The sequence below is a fragment of the Drosophila ficusphila genome, unplaced genomic scaffold (assembly GCF_018152265.1).
Source record: "Drosophila ficusphila isolate 14025-0441.05 unplaced genomic scaffold, ASM1815226v1 contig_791, whole genome shotgun sequence".
NCBI lineage: Eukaryota > Metazoa > Arthropoda > Insecta > Diptera > Drosophilidae > Drosophila > Drosophila ficusphila.
Window position 1 is genome coordinate 27160532 of NW_025064737.1, and position 16618 is coordinate 27177149.

General features: G+C 46.6%; 3 protein-coding genes across 4 annotated transcripts in view; all 3 read left to right on the forward strand.

The window, feature by feature from the left end:
- The window catches only part of LOC108099625 (probable muscarinic acetylcholine receptor gar-1), a 32708-nt gene extending 19721 nt beyond the window's left edge, over window positions 1-12987 (forward strand). The window contains exons 2-5 of one of the 2 annotated variants that reach the window (XM_017203253.1): window positions 7705-8012; window positions 8206-8648; window positions 9095-10018; window positions 10883-12987. In XM_017203253.1, coding sequence (XP_017058742.1) covers window positions 7909-8012; window positions 8206-8648; window positions 9095-10018; window positions 10883-11664 — 2253 coding nt within the window. In that variant the 5' untranslated portion in view covers window positions 7705-7908 and the 3' untranslated portion in view covers window positions 11665-12987. Of the gene's footprint in view, window positions 1-7704; window positions 8013-8205; window positions 8649-9094 lie in introns of both variants that reach the window. The other variant, XM_017203252.1, reaches the window with a different exon arrangement.
- Window positions 12988-13314: 327 nt separating this feature from the next.
- LOC108099636 (fatty-acid amide hydrolase 2-B) lies at window positions 13315-15609 on the forward strand. Its single transcript, XM_017203266.2, has 6 exons — window positions 13315-13670; window positions 13746-13971; window positions 14120-14631; window positions 14689-14814; window positions 14869-15141; window positions 15200-15609. The coding sequence occupies exons 1-6, from the start codon at window positions 13500-13502 to the stop codon at window positions 15491-15493; spliced, it is 1602 nt and encodes a 533-aa protein (XP_017058755.1). The 5' UTR covers window positions 13315-13499; the 3' UTR covers window positions 15494-15609.
- A 353-nt stretch (window positions 15610-15962) lies between these two features.
- On the forward strand, window positions 15963-16493 carry LOC108099638. The gene is made up of 2 exons (XM_017203268.1): window positions 15963-16078; window positions 16138-16493. Exons 1-2 carry the CDS (start codon window positions 16040-16042, stop codon window positions 16438-16440), a joined length of 342 nt encoding a protein of 113 aa, XP_017058757.1. The 5' UTR covers window positions 15963-16039; the 3' UTR covers window positions 16441-16493.
- The last annotated feature ends 125 nt before the right edge of the window (window positions 16494-16618 follow it).

Here is a 16618-nt window from a genome sequence, read left to right on the forward strand (position 1 = left end):
CCACAGCAGCTGCAGATTAGGTTGCACTTAATTAACAAAGACTCAACTTTCCAACCCGAGATGAGCGAAGCTCTCCGGAGAAATTGGCGGCGGAAGAGCAGTTAGTTGGCTAATGAAGTTGACAATTAGAGCAAAACTTTTCACCGTCCAGAAGCCAAGTTTGCAAGTGCAGAGGGTTTTTTAAATTCATAAGTTGGGGGATGCAAATTCAGAGGGCACTCTGAAAAATATTTATTGTTAAGTGCAGACAATGAAATTTTCAAGATAGAACCTTGCTCCAAAAAACCATATATTTCTCGCACCTTTAAGCTTACATTTCTCGTCTAAAGCCAAGTATCTTTCAATAAAAACATCTGAACATTTAGTATGCAATTTAATCAGTGGCTTCCCAGTTTCTCGAGTGTATCTTATTATCTTGCGAACCAGTGTTCCGTGGTCTGGGAAAGCCCTCAGCTGCCTAATTCAGCCACGTAGCTGGGCATTCATAAATCTGTTGCATAAACTTTGGCGCGGAGGCAGACGGATGGCGGGCAGCGGGCGGAAGGGTGGCGAAATCATAGCCAGAGGAGAGCAGGAGCGCCACATTAACATGACCCCATGAAAGATGCATGAGCCGCACAACAATGGAGCATTCAGCCGGCAGTTGGGAGCCTCCGGGAGTTGAAGGCTCGGCAAAATCCCCTCGCTCGTTTCAGTCAACCGGCACGTCGCCATATTTTATGCGATTATAATAAACTAAACTCTATAAAGTTGTCATATTCAATTCCCGGCCCATGCAACGGCATAAATTAGGCTTACTGGATGGCAAGTGGCAAGTGGCAAGTGGCAAGTTGGGGGAAAGGCTGCAGTTGCGTGCCGTGCAAACAGTTCCACATCGATTGATCGATCGCTGCCACATGAAAATGTCAGCACAATTAAGCTTACTGAATCAATTTACGCCTCAGCTGCTTGCCGCTGGAAATTGTCCGTTTTGTGGGAGGGAAAACGGGAAGGGAGGTTGGTTGGCTGGTCGGAAAATTCAGGCCGAGGAATTGGTGGCCGGCAACACGCAAAAATTTGTGTTGCGCCTAAGCTTTTAAGACCTGTTAATTGAGTGCTTATCGATTAACATGAACACAACGCTAATTCCACAAAGCCACAAAGGAAACATAAACCCACGGCTTGCGGCTAATTTGAGCCTACTATTATGGTTTGTGTAATTAAACGTGTGGCTGATTATTATATTTTTGGAAAAAACGGGGTTTTCCACACAAAGTTAGTGCGCTTTAAAGGTAATAAAAGGTAGTAGAAAAGAAGAATCTCGTAAATATAACGCAAATGCTTGTGAGTTGAAAATAAATTAGACAAATTATGTGTCGCCATGATTAAAAGGTTGTGTGCTGACACCTTTCCTTCTTTTTCGTGGCATGAAAAGGGTTGCCTAACTTAATTTGAACGCTCTAGCTTTTAATTGTCATACCACACACAATGTACCCCTGAAGTCAAAGTGGATGGGGGGAGGCCCCGGAACGAACACTGCTTATAAAGGCATAAAATATGAGCACGTCTCGGCCAGGATGCTGTCCCAGCAGGACATCGGCAGCCTCAGCATAATTAAAGCCGCTGACAAGCCATGAAGGAGTGGGCCTGGGACAAAGAGGTTACCTCGCCGCTCTACATTCTGGGCCTCATGATAAATGGCATTAATAAATTCGACACGGTAATTGTGTATTCCGAAAACGCCTCATAAAAGTCAAATTTCAACCGGGCAGCCTGCAGAGCCTGCACATTGCGCATACGCAGCGTTGGCCGAGAGGTAAAACATTCAATTAGTGCGACAGGCAGCGCAGGATGGCAACCACGGAGCAGCCGGAGCCAACAGCATCATCAAAAACGCATCAAGCTCATTAGGGGAATGAAAAAGAGAAGCTCAAAAGGGGGTCTGCACTTGGAGAAATTTATGTGAGTTAGAAAGCATATTGAACACCTAACAAAATGTAAGGTAAATCAATGGAAGTAAATGAATTTCTTGTTTAATTTTTAAAAGCAATCATATAAGCTGATTTTGATTCAGCACTTTATATCTAATCAAAGTCATTTCATCAATTTTTTTTGAGTGTAGACGGAGGCAGTTGCTCTGTCATTTTATGGCTGCTGCGACACGGAAGTGGCTGCGTCCTTTTGCCGCCCTGCTGCCACAGTTGCCACTGCCTTTTGTTTACATTCCGTTTCGTTTTTCGCCTGAAATGAGCTCTAAATGACAAGGCGGGCAGGACCAGCAGGAGCAGGAGGACCAAGAGGAGCAAGAGTAGGAGCAGGAGCAGCAGTCGGAGGCACAAGGACGAAAAATGCGACAAACTGTGCCAAGCAATTTTCAGCTCGAATCGTTTGTGCTCATAGTTCTTGTGTGTGCGTGGGGCAATTTGCTGCAAGTGTCGCCCAAACGCATTTTGCAGTTGTTGCATTAAGCCAGAAGGCGGCAACAGCGATTACGGTATTATCATTGTCATAATCATAAAAACATATTGCAGTGACAGGAGTGCAGGAGAGGTGCTAAAAACGGAAGGAAGCTCAAATTAAGAGGGGTACTGTGTGCGAAATAAAGGAGAGTGTGGAATGCTCTGCGTTGGTTAAGCAGCACATATTTGGGGGATTATTTTTTATTTAGGAAAATTAGATTTTCATGAAATTAAAACTTGATTTTTTAGAGGAGCTAAAACTATCTTATTTCATTATGCTCTCAAATTTAGAACCTTTCTCTGCGCTTCTCATGACTTCCAGCTAAGTGATCTTTAACATGGGATTTTTTCACCATTTATTTAAGCCCTTCTCAGCGCTTCTCACTCGAAACAGCTAAGCGGGAAATCCGGCTTGTTTGCCCGGCTTAATCGATCAGCGGCCGGAATCTTGAAAATCCATCTGTTCTAAGCCGCAGATTTTACGCTGTGGCACCTTCTTGCTCGCCGGCAGCGTCATCCGAGCACTTCAGCGTGCTCGTGGCAAGTGTCGCTTACCATTTTGTTATGGTGCCCCAGGGGGGTTTTTTATGCCCTCGCTATCTGGCTGCCGGATATAAAGGCAACAACAGATTGCATAGCAATAAACGAGGATGTCGACATGTATGAATATATGCCGCCGCATGTGTGTGTGTGTGTGTTTTCCATGCCACAAAAGACAACGCTAAGTGGCCTGGGGCGCAATTTTTGCCATTGGCGCTCGTTAAATTTGCATGTGCATGCCGTCACCAGTGTGTTTGTGTGTATGTGTAATGTACATGGGGACGTACGTGTAAGTGTGCCACTGTGTGAGTGCGCCAGCGAGCAAAGTAAACGCGCAACAGTCTCCGAAAACGATTTGCGGTCTTTGGTTGTCTTCCAAAGCGTTTTTTTCACTACTCGCGGCAAGGAAGCGAGCCAGCCTTCATTTGGCATGCAGCAAACGTGTCAAGGACAAGTCTGATGCAGCCACCGACTCGACACGGTTTCAGCTCAGCCCTCCCCAGCTTCCCAACCCCCCAACCCATCCAACCACCCAACCACAGCCTTCCGAGTGGTTTACAAACACACGCGCAAAAATATAAACAAAATTGCAGGTGCTGTGGTTTTTCATGGCAAAGTAGATACTATCTTTGTTGTTTAACAATATTTTAAAAACGATTTTGGAAAAAACCTACTAATATATGACAAATTATTATATTCTTTTCGATATCGAAACCAAACCTAAACCTAAACTTATTTTGTATGCTTCAAATATTTTATTTCATCTATGTAAAATAAGTAGTATAAATGAAGTAATCTATTGGCATCGGAAGACCTCAATTAAAATTTTAAAAATATTATGCACATAAAAGGACTCCCCCATTTTCCACAGTGCACTCCACAATTCTCGGGCTGACGTAGCTGAAATTGAAATTGCCCATGCGAGGCAGACAATTGACAGCGCGGCAGCCCGAAATTATTCATCACGTTGTGCGTCTCTAATATTTATTTAAAATTTTACTTTGATTAAAATGCGCGTGGCAAGTAGTTCCCAGGGAGTCGACAAAAGGCGGGTGGGCGTGGCAAAAAAGTGAAGAATGTTAATATAGAGCGCAGATGAATTAAACAGAAGTGGAAGTGGGAAAAGAGCTCGAAATGGAAATGGCTGAAAGTGGAGTGGAGAACCCCTGGACGTTTTGTAATTAAAACTTGCCGGCGCACTTGCACAAGTTGATTATGCGGCACATAGCTCTTTATTCCCTGGACGTAGTGCCTCTTTTTTCGCCATTTCCCATTTTTCCCCCATCCCCACCTCTTTGAGCGGCGGCCAAAGAATGCTGTCAAAATCATAATCTGCGGCCAGGGTTTTCAGGCACAAAAGAACGCCATGGCCGTTGACAGTTTTTGACGCTCCGGAATGCCAAACCAGCATCGGCGTACCTTTGGTCGCCGGGATTATGGATGCAGCCCTCAAAGCTTTTGGCCAGGCGGATATTAGCGCATGATTGGAAGCCGCTAACCGACATTGCAGGGCTTTGTGCAGGCAATTAACACAAGCCAAAGAGTCCTGATTGGAGCCCCTATGCCGGCTAACCGAAAGAAGAAAAAAGAAACGGGGCACCGGTTCAAGTGCCAATCAAATTTGGGACTCCCATTATCTTCCCTGATGAATTCCGTAGCCCTTTTGTTGGCTTGATTAAATTACTTTTCATTATTTGCCAAATAAAAGAGGAGAGGCAGGCGAAAGGGAAAAGGGGGCGGTGGCAGTGGCAAGGACAACGGCTGGCTTACACATTTAATAAGTTTATTAAAAGGCAAAAAAGCAGGGAACGGCAAAAGGCAAAAGCGGGTTATTATGGCAACAGGAGCGAGCGAAATCTTATCTAACAAGGGGGTTTCCACCGTCTCGACGAAAATCCCAATCCCTTTTTTATTGCTCTCCCTTTTGCACCTGGCACCCGGCGAAAGTTGCGCGACATAATTGCTGATTTAAGGCGCTCTCGAACCTTTTCCCCGCCCCCGCGTATCCTTTGAATCCTGGCAGCCATTCGGCAAACACATTGCTTACATATTTCTCCTTCTGAACGCATGCCAAGAATGCCGGCAACTTCGAGTTGTGCAAACAAAGCCAACGGCTTGGCCATAAACCCCGCTGAAACCCCAGTGCTTCCTGCGTCCCCTCCAATTTTCCATTCGGAGCGGAGCGTGTGTCATTCGTGTGGCAACCTCGATTCGGGCTTAAGCCCAAACTATGTCCGTTGCAGGGAGATGCGAGATATGAAAGGCCAGAATGCAACACAAGCCCTGCAGCAACATCGCTTTGCTGCACTGCGGGAAATTTTATAAGGAAGTCCGGATCAGAAGGGTATTAAATTCCAGGAATAAGAAATAATATAAACATAAAGGAAAAACTTTTAAATATATTTGCTGATTCTTTTGAGTCCTTGCTTCTATTTTTGAAAGGAGTTTATTGATTTACTATTTCTTGGATTTAAATATTCTGTTTTTCCCTGAGTGCAGTCAGCTTAAAGTTTCCATGGGAGCAGGAAACTGTGACAGAGTCCTTACCCCGCCATCCCGCCAGATCAACGCTTTGATCTTACAGCTTTCCGTTGCCCTCTGTTTTTGTTGTGCGGTCAGCTTGGGAGTCCGGGACTTCCAGGAAAAGCAGCAGGGCCAGCAGGAGCAGGAACAGCCCCGTGGTCAACTAGACAAAGGCTTAAGGTCCTTAAACGGGATTATTACTTCACGTGTTGTGTGGCGAGAATGCTTTTGTGCCACTGGGAGTTAGTAAAAGGTTATTACAACATAGTTGAGACAAACCACTGAGGTTCGAGTTGGAGCTTTGTTTACCAATAGTGATATAAGAACACAACGAAACACTTGTCGAATAAAAGTCAATAAAGGACTTACTTGTAATTGAATAAACAATAGCACTTTGCAGAGTGGTGAACCACTTTACAAAAAAAGGATTTATATTCCATTCGTTGTATTAAGTTGTTCGTTAATTTGCCATTAAAATAATCATCTTTTCAACTACTAAATGGCATACATAATAACACCCTTGAATCCCCATGCTTAACTACCTGCTAATTGTAATGCCTTTTTGCTACCTTTTGTGGGGCTTAACCCATTTCAGGATTTAAGCACTTTCTGGCGAGAATTTCACGCAATCAAAGCGCTTAACCCGAACACCCTTCAGAGGATAGCCCTCAATTAGCATAGAAATTGGGACTGCTCCTTGATTTGGGTTTGGTTTAGGTGAGGGCTTGGCTGGAGGCTTCGCCACCGGTTTCCAATGACAAAATCCGGGGGCGACAAAGTCTGACAGCTGTCAACGGAGGATTGTCGCATGTGTTGACGGATTTAGGAAACTGCCTTTCTTACGGCTAACTCGCTTCGGCGGATATCTTGGCTTTGGCAATGTTTTGGGAATTAAATGAAAACAAATTGTCCCAACTAATTCAATTTCCAGTCAATCAAAGTGCCAGCGGACGTGCCGAGCTGCAAGGATGCAACACTTGCGTGGCAAGGATGCAACAGCGGATAACTCGATTGTCCCTTGTGGAATTTGCCTGCCAACTGCCAAAGAGGCCGCTCCACAAGTTTGTCCTATCGATTTGTTCGGAATTATATTTGAAAACTTGCAAACTCAATTTCGCCCTGCCGCTTTATGCTTTCACCTTGCCTCCCAGCAGCCGCACTCTAAAAATAACAAACAACGAGGACAACTTTGGCGGATTCCTTGGGCCAAATGCAACAGTCAAGAAGTTGAGCAGCCTCTGGCCTCCGAGTGACCTCAGCTGAAGAAAGTTCGTCCTGCGAGAAGTGAATACGAACACTTAGTTTTAAACAACATCAAGTCGACTGTGAGGTTCTGTTGGTCGACTAGGATAAAGCCAAGAAAGTGTACAAAGGACGATACTGTGAAATAGTAATTAATACTCTGTTAAATTGATTATGAAACTCTTAAGTTTTGAGGGATAGAGTGGTAATCATATTTAGAAGACTTAAAAATTGAGTTAGTTTGATTAAATATATTTATTTTAAAATATTCAAACTTTTGGTAAAGGTTTTTAGTTTTTTTACCTTCTTCTTTTTATTGATATTCACAGGGAAGTTTACTTAAATATATTATGATTCCTGTTAATCTCCAAAAAAGGCCAAAAGTATTTAAGGTTTCAGCTTACCAAATGTCAGTCAAAATAGAAGACCCCAAGCGAAGGTACAAAAAGGTCAAGAAAATCAGTGAATGCAAAAAGTGCCTGGAGATAGAAAACTAGGAAGGGCGACGGCGAACGGCGAACGAGGGTTCCTCGAAGCTCAAGTGGCAGAGCCATAAGCAAATCATGCCGTAACATAATGAGGCAACATAACAGAGTTCAGCAGGACACAATAAGGACGAGGGGCAGCGGCAGGAGCATCGGGCAGGAAGCAACTGCCACAAGCAAATTGCATCGCCAGTCGCCGGTTGCCAGTTAACGGTTGCAAAATTAGTTTAAACTTGGCGGAAGCCAAGACGGCCACCAAGTATGCACTGAAAAAATGGCAATAAGATAAGCAAATTGTAGATAGTAAAAAAGTTGGGTAGACACTTCATTTCAAGCGTTGTTTATAATCAATATAATTTGACCATAGTTACACTGAAACACTTTATTTAAAATTGAGTTATATTATACCATCCTAAATATATATTTTTTTCCAAGTGCTGGGCAATTGTAGGAACTGCTTTTGTTGCCTGTTGCAGATGCTGCACCTGACCGGAGACAAGTCCTGGCATTCCGTGGAGGCGATGTAAGCATACCGGGACATCCGTCGACGACAGCACATTAAGGAGGAACAACTTGAAATTACCATAAAGACCGCAGAGCTTGTGGAGCGGAGCGGAGAGAGGGGAGCGGGAAGAGGGAAGCGGGAAGAGGGAAGCGGGAAGAGGGCGGAGCGGTTAGAGATGCGGTCGCTTAACAAGTCGGCGGGCGAGGAGGAGTTGACTGGCCTCAATGGCAACTCCAGCGACTCCATCTACACCATCAAGAGCAAGTGGATCACCGACTGGTAAGCAAGCTCAATTGCATAAAGGCGCCTTTCAAAAAGTAATTCCGTCATATTGTTGAAAACTTTGCCACAAGGCTTTATAGAAAACAAGAAACTTGGCTTGAAAGATTTAAAGACCTTTAACTTTCTGAAGGAAAGAACCTTAAGTAAACTATCTTCATAACCTATCCTTACTTTTCTTGCTATCCTTTAGGAGCCTCAGAAGGGAACGGGATAAGCTGTGCAGCGTGCTGTTCAAGCGAGTCCTGACCCACGCAGAATGCAAGCGTCTCCTGGAGGCCGCCAAAATCTACGGAGAGAGCAGTGACTTCGGCTCCTGGTCGGTGAATGATCAGCTGCAATGGTACAGGAACTTCGACGTGAACAACACCAACCTTCTCTTGGGTCTGAGGAATCAGACCTCGGAGGGAGGTTCCACCATGTCGGCATCCAATTCCGATTCGGAGATCCTGGGTCCAGTGCTGCCACCCTTCGAATTGTGGCAGACAATACTGATCGCCATCTGCCTGGCCATCTGCATCATTCTGACGGTGGGCGGCAACATCCTGGTGCTTCTGGCCTTCATTGTGGACCGAAATATCCGGCAGCCGAGCAACTACTTCATCGCCTCGCTGGCAGCCACGGATATGCTGATAGGTAGGCACTTTTTAAATATTTTGGAAATAATTACCATATAGTTGAGTAGATGCTTTAGCGTTTACTTCTTAATTACTTCCCTTGGATTACACTGTCTTACAAAGATTTTGCATGGGGTGTATTTTTTTGGGTTCGGGTGACGAAAGACTATAAAAAACATAAGAAAAAGGGTTGAAGCCTTCGTCTTCAGAAATTTTATTATTGAAGTATTGAAAACTCTATCGGATAAAAATTGTAGCTAATACTTGTAAGAAAGTCGGAGTCATTTTTCGAAAAATGGGAAAAATGGAAAAATTCTCCTACTGCAAAATTTCTACCCCCAACCCAAAAAAATACACCCATCTCCCTTGCAAAAGTTTTTTTTTAATTTTGTAAGACTGTGTTATCATTAAAATAATATGCAATCATTACAAAGATGATAACCCATTTTAATTTTAATGTTTCAGGAACCGTTTCGATGCCCTTCTACACGATATACGTGCTGAAGGGCTACTGGGACCTGGGTCCGATGCTCTGTGATCTGTGGCTCTCGGTGGACTATACGGTGTGCCTGGTGTCCCAATACACGGTGCTCCTGATCACCATTGATCGCTACTGTTCCGTAAAGATAGCAGCCAAGTACCGGAGTTGGAGAACGCGAACGCGGGTGATCTACATGGTGACCATCACCTGGATCATTCCGGCCCTGCTCTTCTTCATCTCGATCTTCGGGTGGGAGCACTTCACTGGGAAAAGAGACCTGCTTCCTGGTCAGTGTGCCGTGCAGTTCCTCAAGGATCCGATCTTCAACACGGCGCTGATCATTGGATACTACTGGACCACGCTGATCGTGCTCTTTGTTCTCTATGCTGGAATCTACAAGACAGCCTACGACATGCAGAAGAGAAGCGAGGCGAAGCAGCGGAAGATGCAGTCCATGGTGGCCCTGAGTGCGGGAGCCATGTCCGGGATGGCGGGACACGCGGCTGGGATCGGGGTGATCGAGGAGAAGATCCTGAAGACCAAGGTGGAGCTGGCGGGGGATCAGACCGACCTGGACAGCGCCTGCACCACTGTGATCAAGCGGCTGAGTGGCTCCGGACAGGCGAATCCCCTGGCCACCGCCGCGGAGGAGGTGGAGAAGATGACGCCGGAGCAGCGGAGGGCCTCCGCGGCGAAGATCCAGGAGGAGGCCAAGAAGCGGGAGGCCGCCGTCGATGCGGAGAAGAGCGAGCGCTCCAGCAGTCCGGCCTTCGACTCCGACGAGGAGTCCTCCGTCAACCAGGCGCAGCAGCTGATCAGCCAGCAGAAGCTGAACAACATGCGGAAGCGATCCTCCATTGGGTTGGTCTTCGGGGCACAGGCGGCGTTGCTGGCGACGCGGGGCAAAGGTAACTTGCAGAAGAGCACCACCAACTCGAAGTCCATCGAGGCCATGCACCAGTACCACCACCACCAACAGCACCACCACCACCACAACCAGAGTCCGTTGCAGCGGGCGCAGAGCAAGGAAGAGGTGCGCTCCCTGCACCACCACAGCCAGCAGAACCAGCAGAACCAGCTCCACCACCAGCACCACCAGCAGAACCAGAACCAGAACCAACCACAGCTGGACCGGCCCAAGCGCACCTCCTGCTCCACCCTCTCCCAAATAGCCGAGCATGACCGCCTGGTGGACCTCTCTGCCGCCCCTCCCCGCACCAGCGACCCCCTCTCGCCGGTGGACCTCGCACCCATCGAGGTGCCCAGCGAGGAGGTGCACCAGGGCCTGGTGCAGACCATCCTGCCGCCCCCCGACGCCTTCCAGTGCCCCACCCCGCTCTCCGAGGACTACTCCGACCGCCCCTTCGGCAACAGCTCCGGGAACAGCGAGCTGGCCCTCACCTACGACCTGATGACCAACTCGGAGCTGCGCTACATGGACGAGAGCTCCGCCATGATGGCCACCACGAGCTCCCCGAACGACAGCGTCCTCGGGAGGCTGCCTCCTCCTCCGCCCGCCCGCCGCAATCCACCGAAACCGAATCTGAATCCAAATCCGAATGCGAATGCGAATCCAAGCCAGAACCAGAGCCAGAACCAAAGCCCCAGCCAAAACCAGAGTCCCAGCCAAAGCCAAAGCCTCAGTCTAAGTCTCAACCTGAACCTGAATCTCAACCTGAATACAAATCCAAATCCGAATCCGAGTAACAGTCAGAGTCAGAGTTTCGAGGAGGCGGTGGCCATTGAAAAACGTCTTCTCGTCTCGTACACAGGCATCGAGGACTTCGCGAAGGTTCGCCGGGAGAGCTGCATCGAGGCCATCTGCCTGCTGGACGTGCCCGGGAAGACCACGGCCGACTGTCCGCATCGAAGGGCCTCCAGTCCCATGGAGACGAGCAGCAAGGACGCCATCCTGTACTCGCCCATGCCGCCGATGCCGCTCTCGCCGAAGGTCAAGACGCAGACGCCGCAGTCGGGAACGCCCGTGGGCATGGCCACGCCGCCCCAGCCGATCCTCGAGCGGATCGAGGAGCGGGAGACCTCGGACAGCAACACCAACAAGCTGCCCTCCACCTCGGGCACCACCAGCAGCACCGGCGGCGGCGGAGGAGGAGGAGGTGGCCCCACGAAACGGGATCAGCAAGAGGACGATCCCGTTAAAGAGGAGAAGGGTCTGGCGGCCAGCCGGAACTCCAGCAAGCGGGCCTTCATCCACTCGATAGGGAAGCACTTCAAGAGCAAGAAGGCCCTGCCGCTGATCCTCGGAGTGGGCGGTCGCCAGAAGTCCAAGTCGGAGAACCGTGCCCGCAAAGCGTTCCGCACGATCTCGTTCATCCTGGGGTGCTTCGTGGCCTGCTGGACCCCCTACCATGTGCTGGCCCTCGTGGAGGGCTTCTGCCGGCACCCGCCCTGCATCAACGAGCACCTGTACATGTTCTCGTACTTCCTCTGCTACGCCAACAGCCCCATGAACCCCTTCTGCTACGCCCTGGCCAACCAGCAGTTCAAGAAGACCTTCACGCGGATCCTCAAGGGGGATCTGCACATGACCTAGGCTGGTCTTCGGATCCGGAGTGGTTTGCTTGCCGGTGGTTGAGTCTCATCCCTGAGAGAATTCTCTTCAGCACGGCACTTTGCCCGAGGACCAGGCACTTGTGAGCCCCGAGAGCCTGGTTGCTCCAGAAACCCAGAGATCCTTAACCCGAATTCCCCTTAGGCCCTTAAGTTTTCTATTTACTACCCAACAAAGTGCTCTGCTCAAGGGAATGAAGCTGGGATCTCGGCCACCAGCAATGAGATGGAGAGCCGTGGTGCACCCATTGAATTCAAAATTTGATCGGTGGATAAACAGGAGTTATCTGTAAGTAGCCAAAGGTGGGTGCAATAGTTAGAATCGTTGGGCGGGGAAAAGGTCTAGAGTGGCACTAAGCGGGGCGAAATGTTTTAGACAATAAATATTTTAATGTTAATAACCAATCTATGATAACCGAGCATATAGCAAGTATATGATATGATAGCGAATAATATACCATAAACTAGGCTAAGCATATATACACGAGACTAGGAACCCCACAACCACAACACCCAAACATATCCCTGAGAAAAGCCTCTTTTGTTGTTCACCAGATTGTATCAGTGGTAATCAGACATATGAATGGTATAGCCAGTAAAAGAAGAAGAAAACCTCTAAGGAAGCTAGAACTTGGAACCCTTTAAAGCTTAAACGGTAACAGTTCGTCGAAAACTCTCAAAAAGTACCTAATTTTGTTCTAGAGCATTTTTAGACGAATTTACTTTGGCGGTTTTTTCGGTAGGTATTAGAAATTAGAATATGGCAAAAACAAAAACTGTGTTCAACTCTTTCGACGAACTGTTGCCGGCGTGGGTTCGATTTCCAACCTGCAGCAGATATACGATTTTAAAGATACAAAACCCCCCGCAAACAATCCCGCGTAATTGTCTATAGATATCGATATGGATATGGATAAATGCCAGACAGGTTCAACAGTTTTGTGTGAATAATCATGAGTGTAGAGCATACAAAAAGATACATACATATAGCTACATAGATGTCAATTTTTGCGCAAGCCAGCAACTATACTTATACGGATATATAGACGTCTCCTTAGCGCCTTTGCCAAGTTGCCTAACTGAGTTCTAAAACACTCTCATTCTAAAACTCTCTTCTCGGTTGAAGTACTCTGTTATTCGTTATTCATTATTCGTTGGCCGTTTCGTTAACCGATTCAATTCGATTCGAGTCGTTTTCCAGTGAGTAATGTGCTAAACAAGTTTTCGCCTTTGTTGAACGTTTCCTTTTAGCACGTAAGTGATAAGTGTAACAATAACTAAATTATTACTAAATAAATACATGAATGAATAATGTCTTTTTTTTTAATTGGGGTAATTTGGTACGAGTTTGTTTTTTTTTTGTTATTTCACTTTGGGAACCATAAAACACGTTTCTCTTTTTTGAACTCATGTAATAACTTTTCCAAACCACACCTTACCAAAGAATGAAGACTTTCCTTTTGGAATTTTAATTAAATTTTTCCCAGAACGTATTTATTTTACTTTTGTTGGAAAGAAGAGTAATTTGGATATCGTTGCTGAATACCCCAGGTTGTTTGAGTGTTGGAGAATGCCCCGCTTTGAAATTAAATTCAAATTCAAATTAAAACAAAGGGAAAATAAGTGCGAGTGTCGATCGGCACGCGTAGTCCCCGATCCGCAGTCGAAGAGCTCGGAAGTGTTCCAGGTGCAGAGCCCCTTTCACATTACCTCGTTCAATACATCGATTGCTGTAGCTAACCCACTTCCGCTGAGGTTCGCTCAAAGTCCGTCGATTTGAATAAAGATCACCTTTCGCTGACCCGCCGACTGTTCGACATGGAGATATTCCTGCGATTGCTGGCCTTTGTGCTGAACGCCTTTGGCATGCTGGTGAACAAAATATTGGACCTTGTACTCCGCCGCCAGCGACCCAGTTTCCCGGGAATCCGAGATCTCCTGCTCAATAAGTCCGTCGTGGAATTGGTCACCCAATTGCGACGTGGTGAGGTGAGTCTCCAAGTGCTATTACGTCATTCAAGGGAGGCACTTGCAAGTCATATCTGTGATTCCATTCGATTTCAGATCTCCTCGGTGCAGCTGGTCAGCGCGTATATAGCCCGCATCCAGGAGGTGAATCCTTCGCTGAACGCCGTCGTCGAGGATCGATTTGAGGCTGCTTTGCAGGATGCCCGTTTGGCGGACCAGTTGATCGCGAAGGCGAGCTCGGAGTTCGATCGGGTGGCCCTGTACACCAAGTATCCCATCCTGGGCGTGCCCTTTACCGTTAAGGAATCCTGCGGTCTCAAAGGTGAGTCCTAGTCCTTGAAAATTAGTCTAATTAATAGAAAAGATAATAAGAAAGATAAGTTTCACCCAATTTTTTTAGGTCATTAAATTACTTTCGTTTTAATAGCCTTTTCCATTCCTGCATTTATAATTTTCTGATTTCTTGACAGGATTATCTTTTGCCGTTGGCAGTCTGGCTCGCAAGAACATGAAAGCTCCACAGGATGGCGACGTGGTGGAGTTGGTTCGAGCTGCCGGAGGCATTCCCCTTTTGGTATCTGCCAACCCAGAATTTTGCATGAGTTTCGAGACCAGCAACAACATTCAAGGACGCTGCCTGAATCCTTTCGATCTGCGACGCACTTCCGCAGGATCTTCGGGTGGTGAGGGATCCCTGAATGGCTGTGGAGCCACCACGTTTGGAGTGGGTTCCGATATCAGTGGTTCCATCCGCCTGCCCGCCTTGTTTTGTGGCGTCTTTGGCCACAAGCCCACTGGAGGACTTACCTCGGTCAAAGGTCACTTTCCGTATTCTCTGACGGACAGCAAGTTCCCTAAGATGCTGCAGATCGGTCCGATCACGAGATTCGCCAGGGATTTACCTTTGCTGTTGGAAATCATGGCGGGCAACAACAAGCACAAGCTGAAAATGTCGGAACCAGTGACCTTAAAGGATATGAAGGTGGGAGTTTATCTTAAAGAAAGAGTTTATTTAATAACAAAAACTTTGTTGGTGTAGGTATACTACGCTTTTGGGTACTCGGGATTTAACTGCCTTACCCATCCCGTAGTGGACTTTGATATTCAACTGGCCATCACAAAAGCTGTTAAGTGCTTGGAGCGAGGAGGAGTTCAAGCGAAGAAGGTAAGAAACAACCTCTTTAATGCTATAGAACAAATCTATAAATAGTGTCTTTAGTTGGATCTTAAATTCCTGAGCAACTCTCTGGAGATCGCCCTGGTTTCCTTGGTAGACCTCAAAGGTCTGCCCAGCATCGTTACCCAGCGAGCGGACCGAGATCCCTCGATGCGACTGTTGATGGTGGAGCTCTTCAACAGCATCATTGGTCACTCAATCTTCACCAAGGAGGCCATGGTTCTGGAAGTGATGAAGCGCTTCAATGGGCTAATGGCCTCTGGAAACATGGAAGAGTATCGACAGGATGTGCAAAAGGTCAAAAGTCACCTGAATGTGAGTAAACTTTATATAGTGAAGGAAGGCATTTGAGTACAATCTCTATTCCCAACAGCAACTTCTTGGCACTCGAGGAGTCCTCATCCTGCCCACCTTCCACACCAGCGCCCTCTGCTTCCACACCTCGCTGCTGAATGTGACGGGGATCGACAACTTGCTGCTCTTTAACGTCCTTGGACTGCCCGCCACCCACGTGCCCATGGGCACCAACAAGAGGGGGATGCCAATCGGACTTCAGGTGGTGGCAGCCCAGTACCAGGACAAGCTCTGCCTGAAAGTCGCCGCCGAACTGGAGGCCGTTTTCCACGGATGGGTGCCACCGGTGCCACATGCCACCGACACCAAGTGAAGAATCTCCTTCTCTCTATTTAGTTAAGGTTCAAGGTTAAATTTCATTCAAAGATTAAGTTCAGTTGTAAAGATGAAAGTGCAATTCGTTTAATATACGTCATCAAATTGAATTTACATACATTTTGTTTTCTTTGGGAGTCCGATTTGGAAGAGATATACCTCTAACAGCATGTGGTTAAGTGTTTTAGAAAACTGCATTCAAAGCTGAGTTGTTATTTATGGTTGCTTTTCAAAATATCGTAAAATGAGTTTGCAGAAAAATTACCCAAAACTCTGCTTTCCGAAGCCAATAACTTTTCCGAACTACGACCGATTTTAAGGTGCTTTACTATATAAAGCTTGTGGATAAGTCCTTTAATATTTAAAGGGTAAATATAGTTTGAAGTAATTAAAATTGTTGGAGTTATCGTTACCAATAAACGATATTTAAAGCTGTTGGTCACTTTAATACAAATGGATCCCTTTGATATCGACCTTTTCGATAATTAAGCCTTCAAAGAAAGCACGATTTTGTCATTGGCCGTGTTTTATAAAATTGCTTGAAATGGGTAACTTTATTAGCTCAAATCAACAGGAAGATAGTGTAAGTGATATATTACGTTCATTGGCTTAGACATTAGAGTTACATTTTATTATCCTTAGGATAATGAATCGGTGCCAAGTTACCATGGAAGAGGATTTGTAAATTTTCACATGCAAGGTGGTGGTCGAAGTCTCGCCAATTCTTATATGGAATCAAATGTTTGTGTTATGGAAGACGTAAATGACCACACAATTGAGGAATTGGATACACTGGGCGGAAACCCAGACGAAGTTCCGGCATTTGCACCTTTATTCTCCCCATTAGACGATCTGGAAATAAGAGTTGAAATGTATGAATCTTCATCGGACGAAGATTCTTCATCGGATGATGAGGAATTCAGTGATGCCCAGGAGACCACCTAGGAGTATTCTGTTGGAATAAAGATAACAGTCGAAAAACGTACTTACAAATCGAATTCTTATCATACATCTTTTTTTTTAAATGGGGAACGTTTTGGCGCTAACTTTGAATCGGTTATGCTGTGCCTGTGTGCGTTTTTGATCGCGCGCTCCAATCACACTCTCCCTCTCTCGCTTTCGA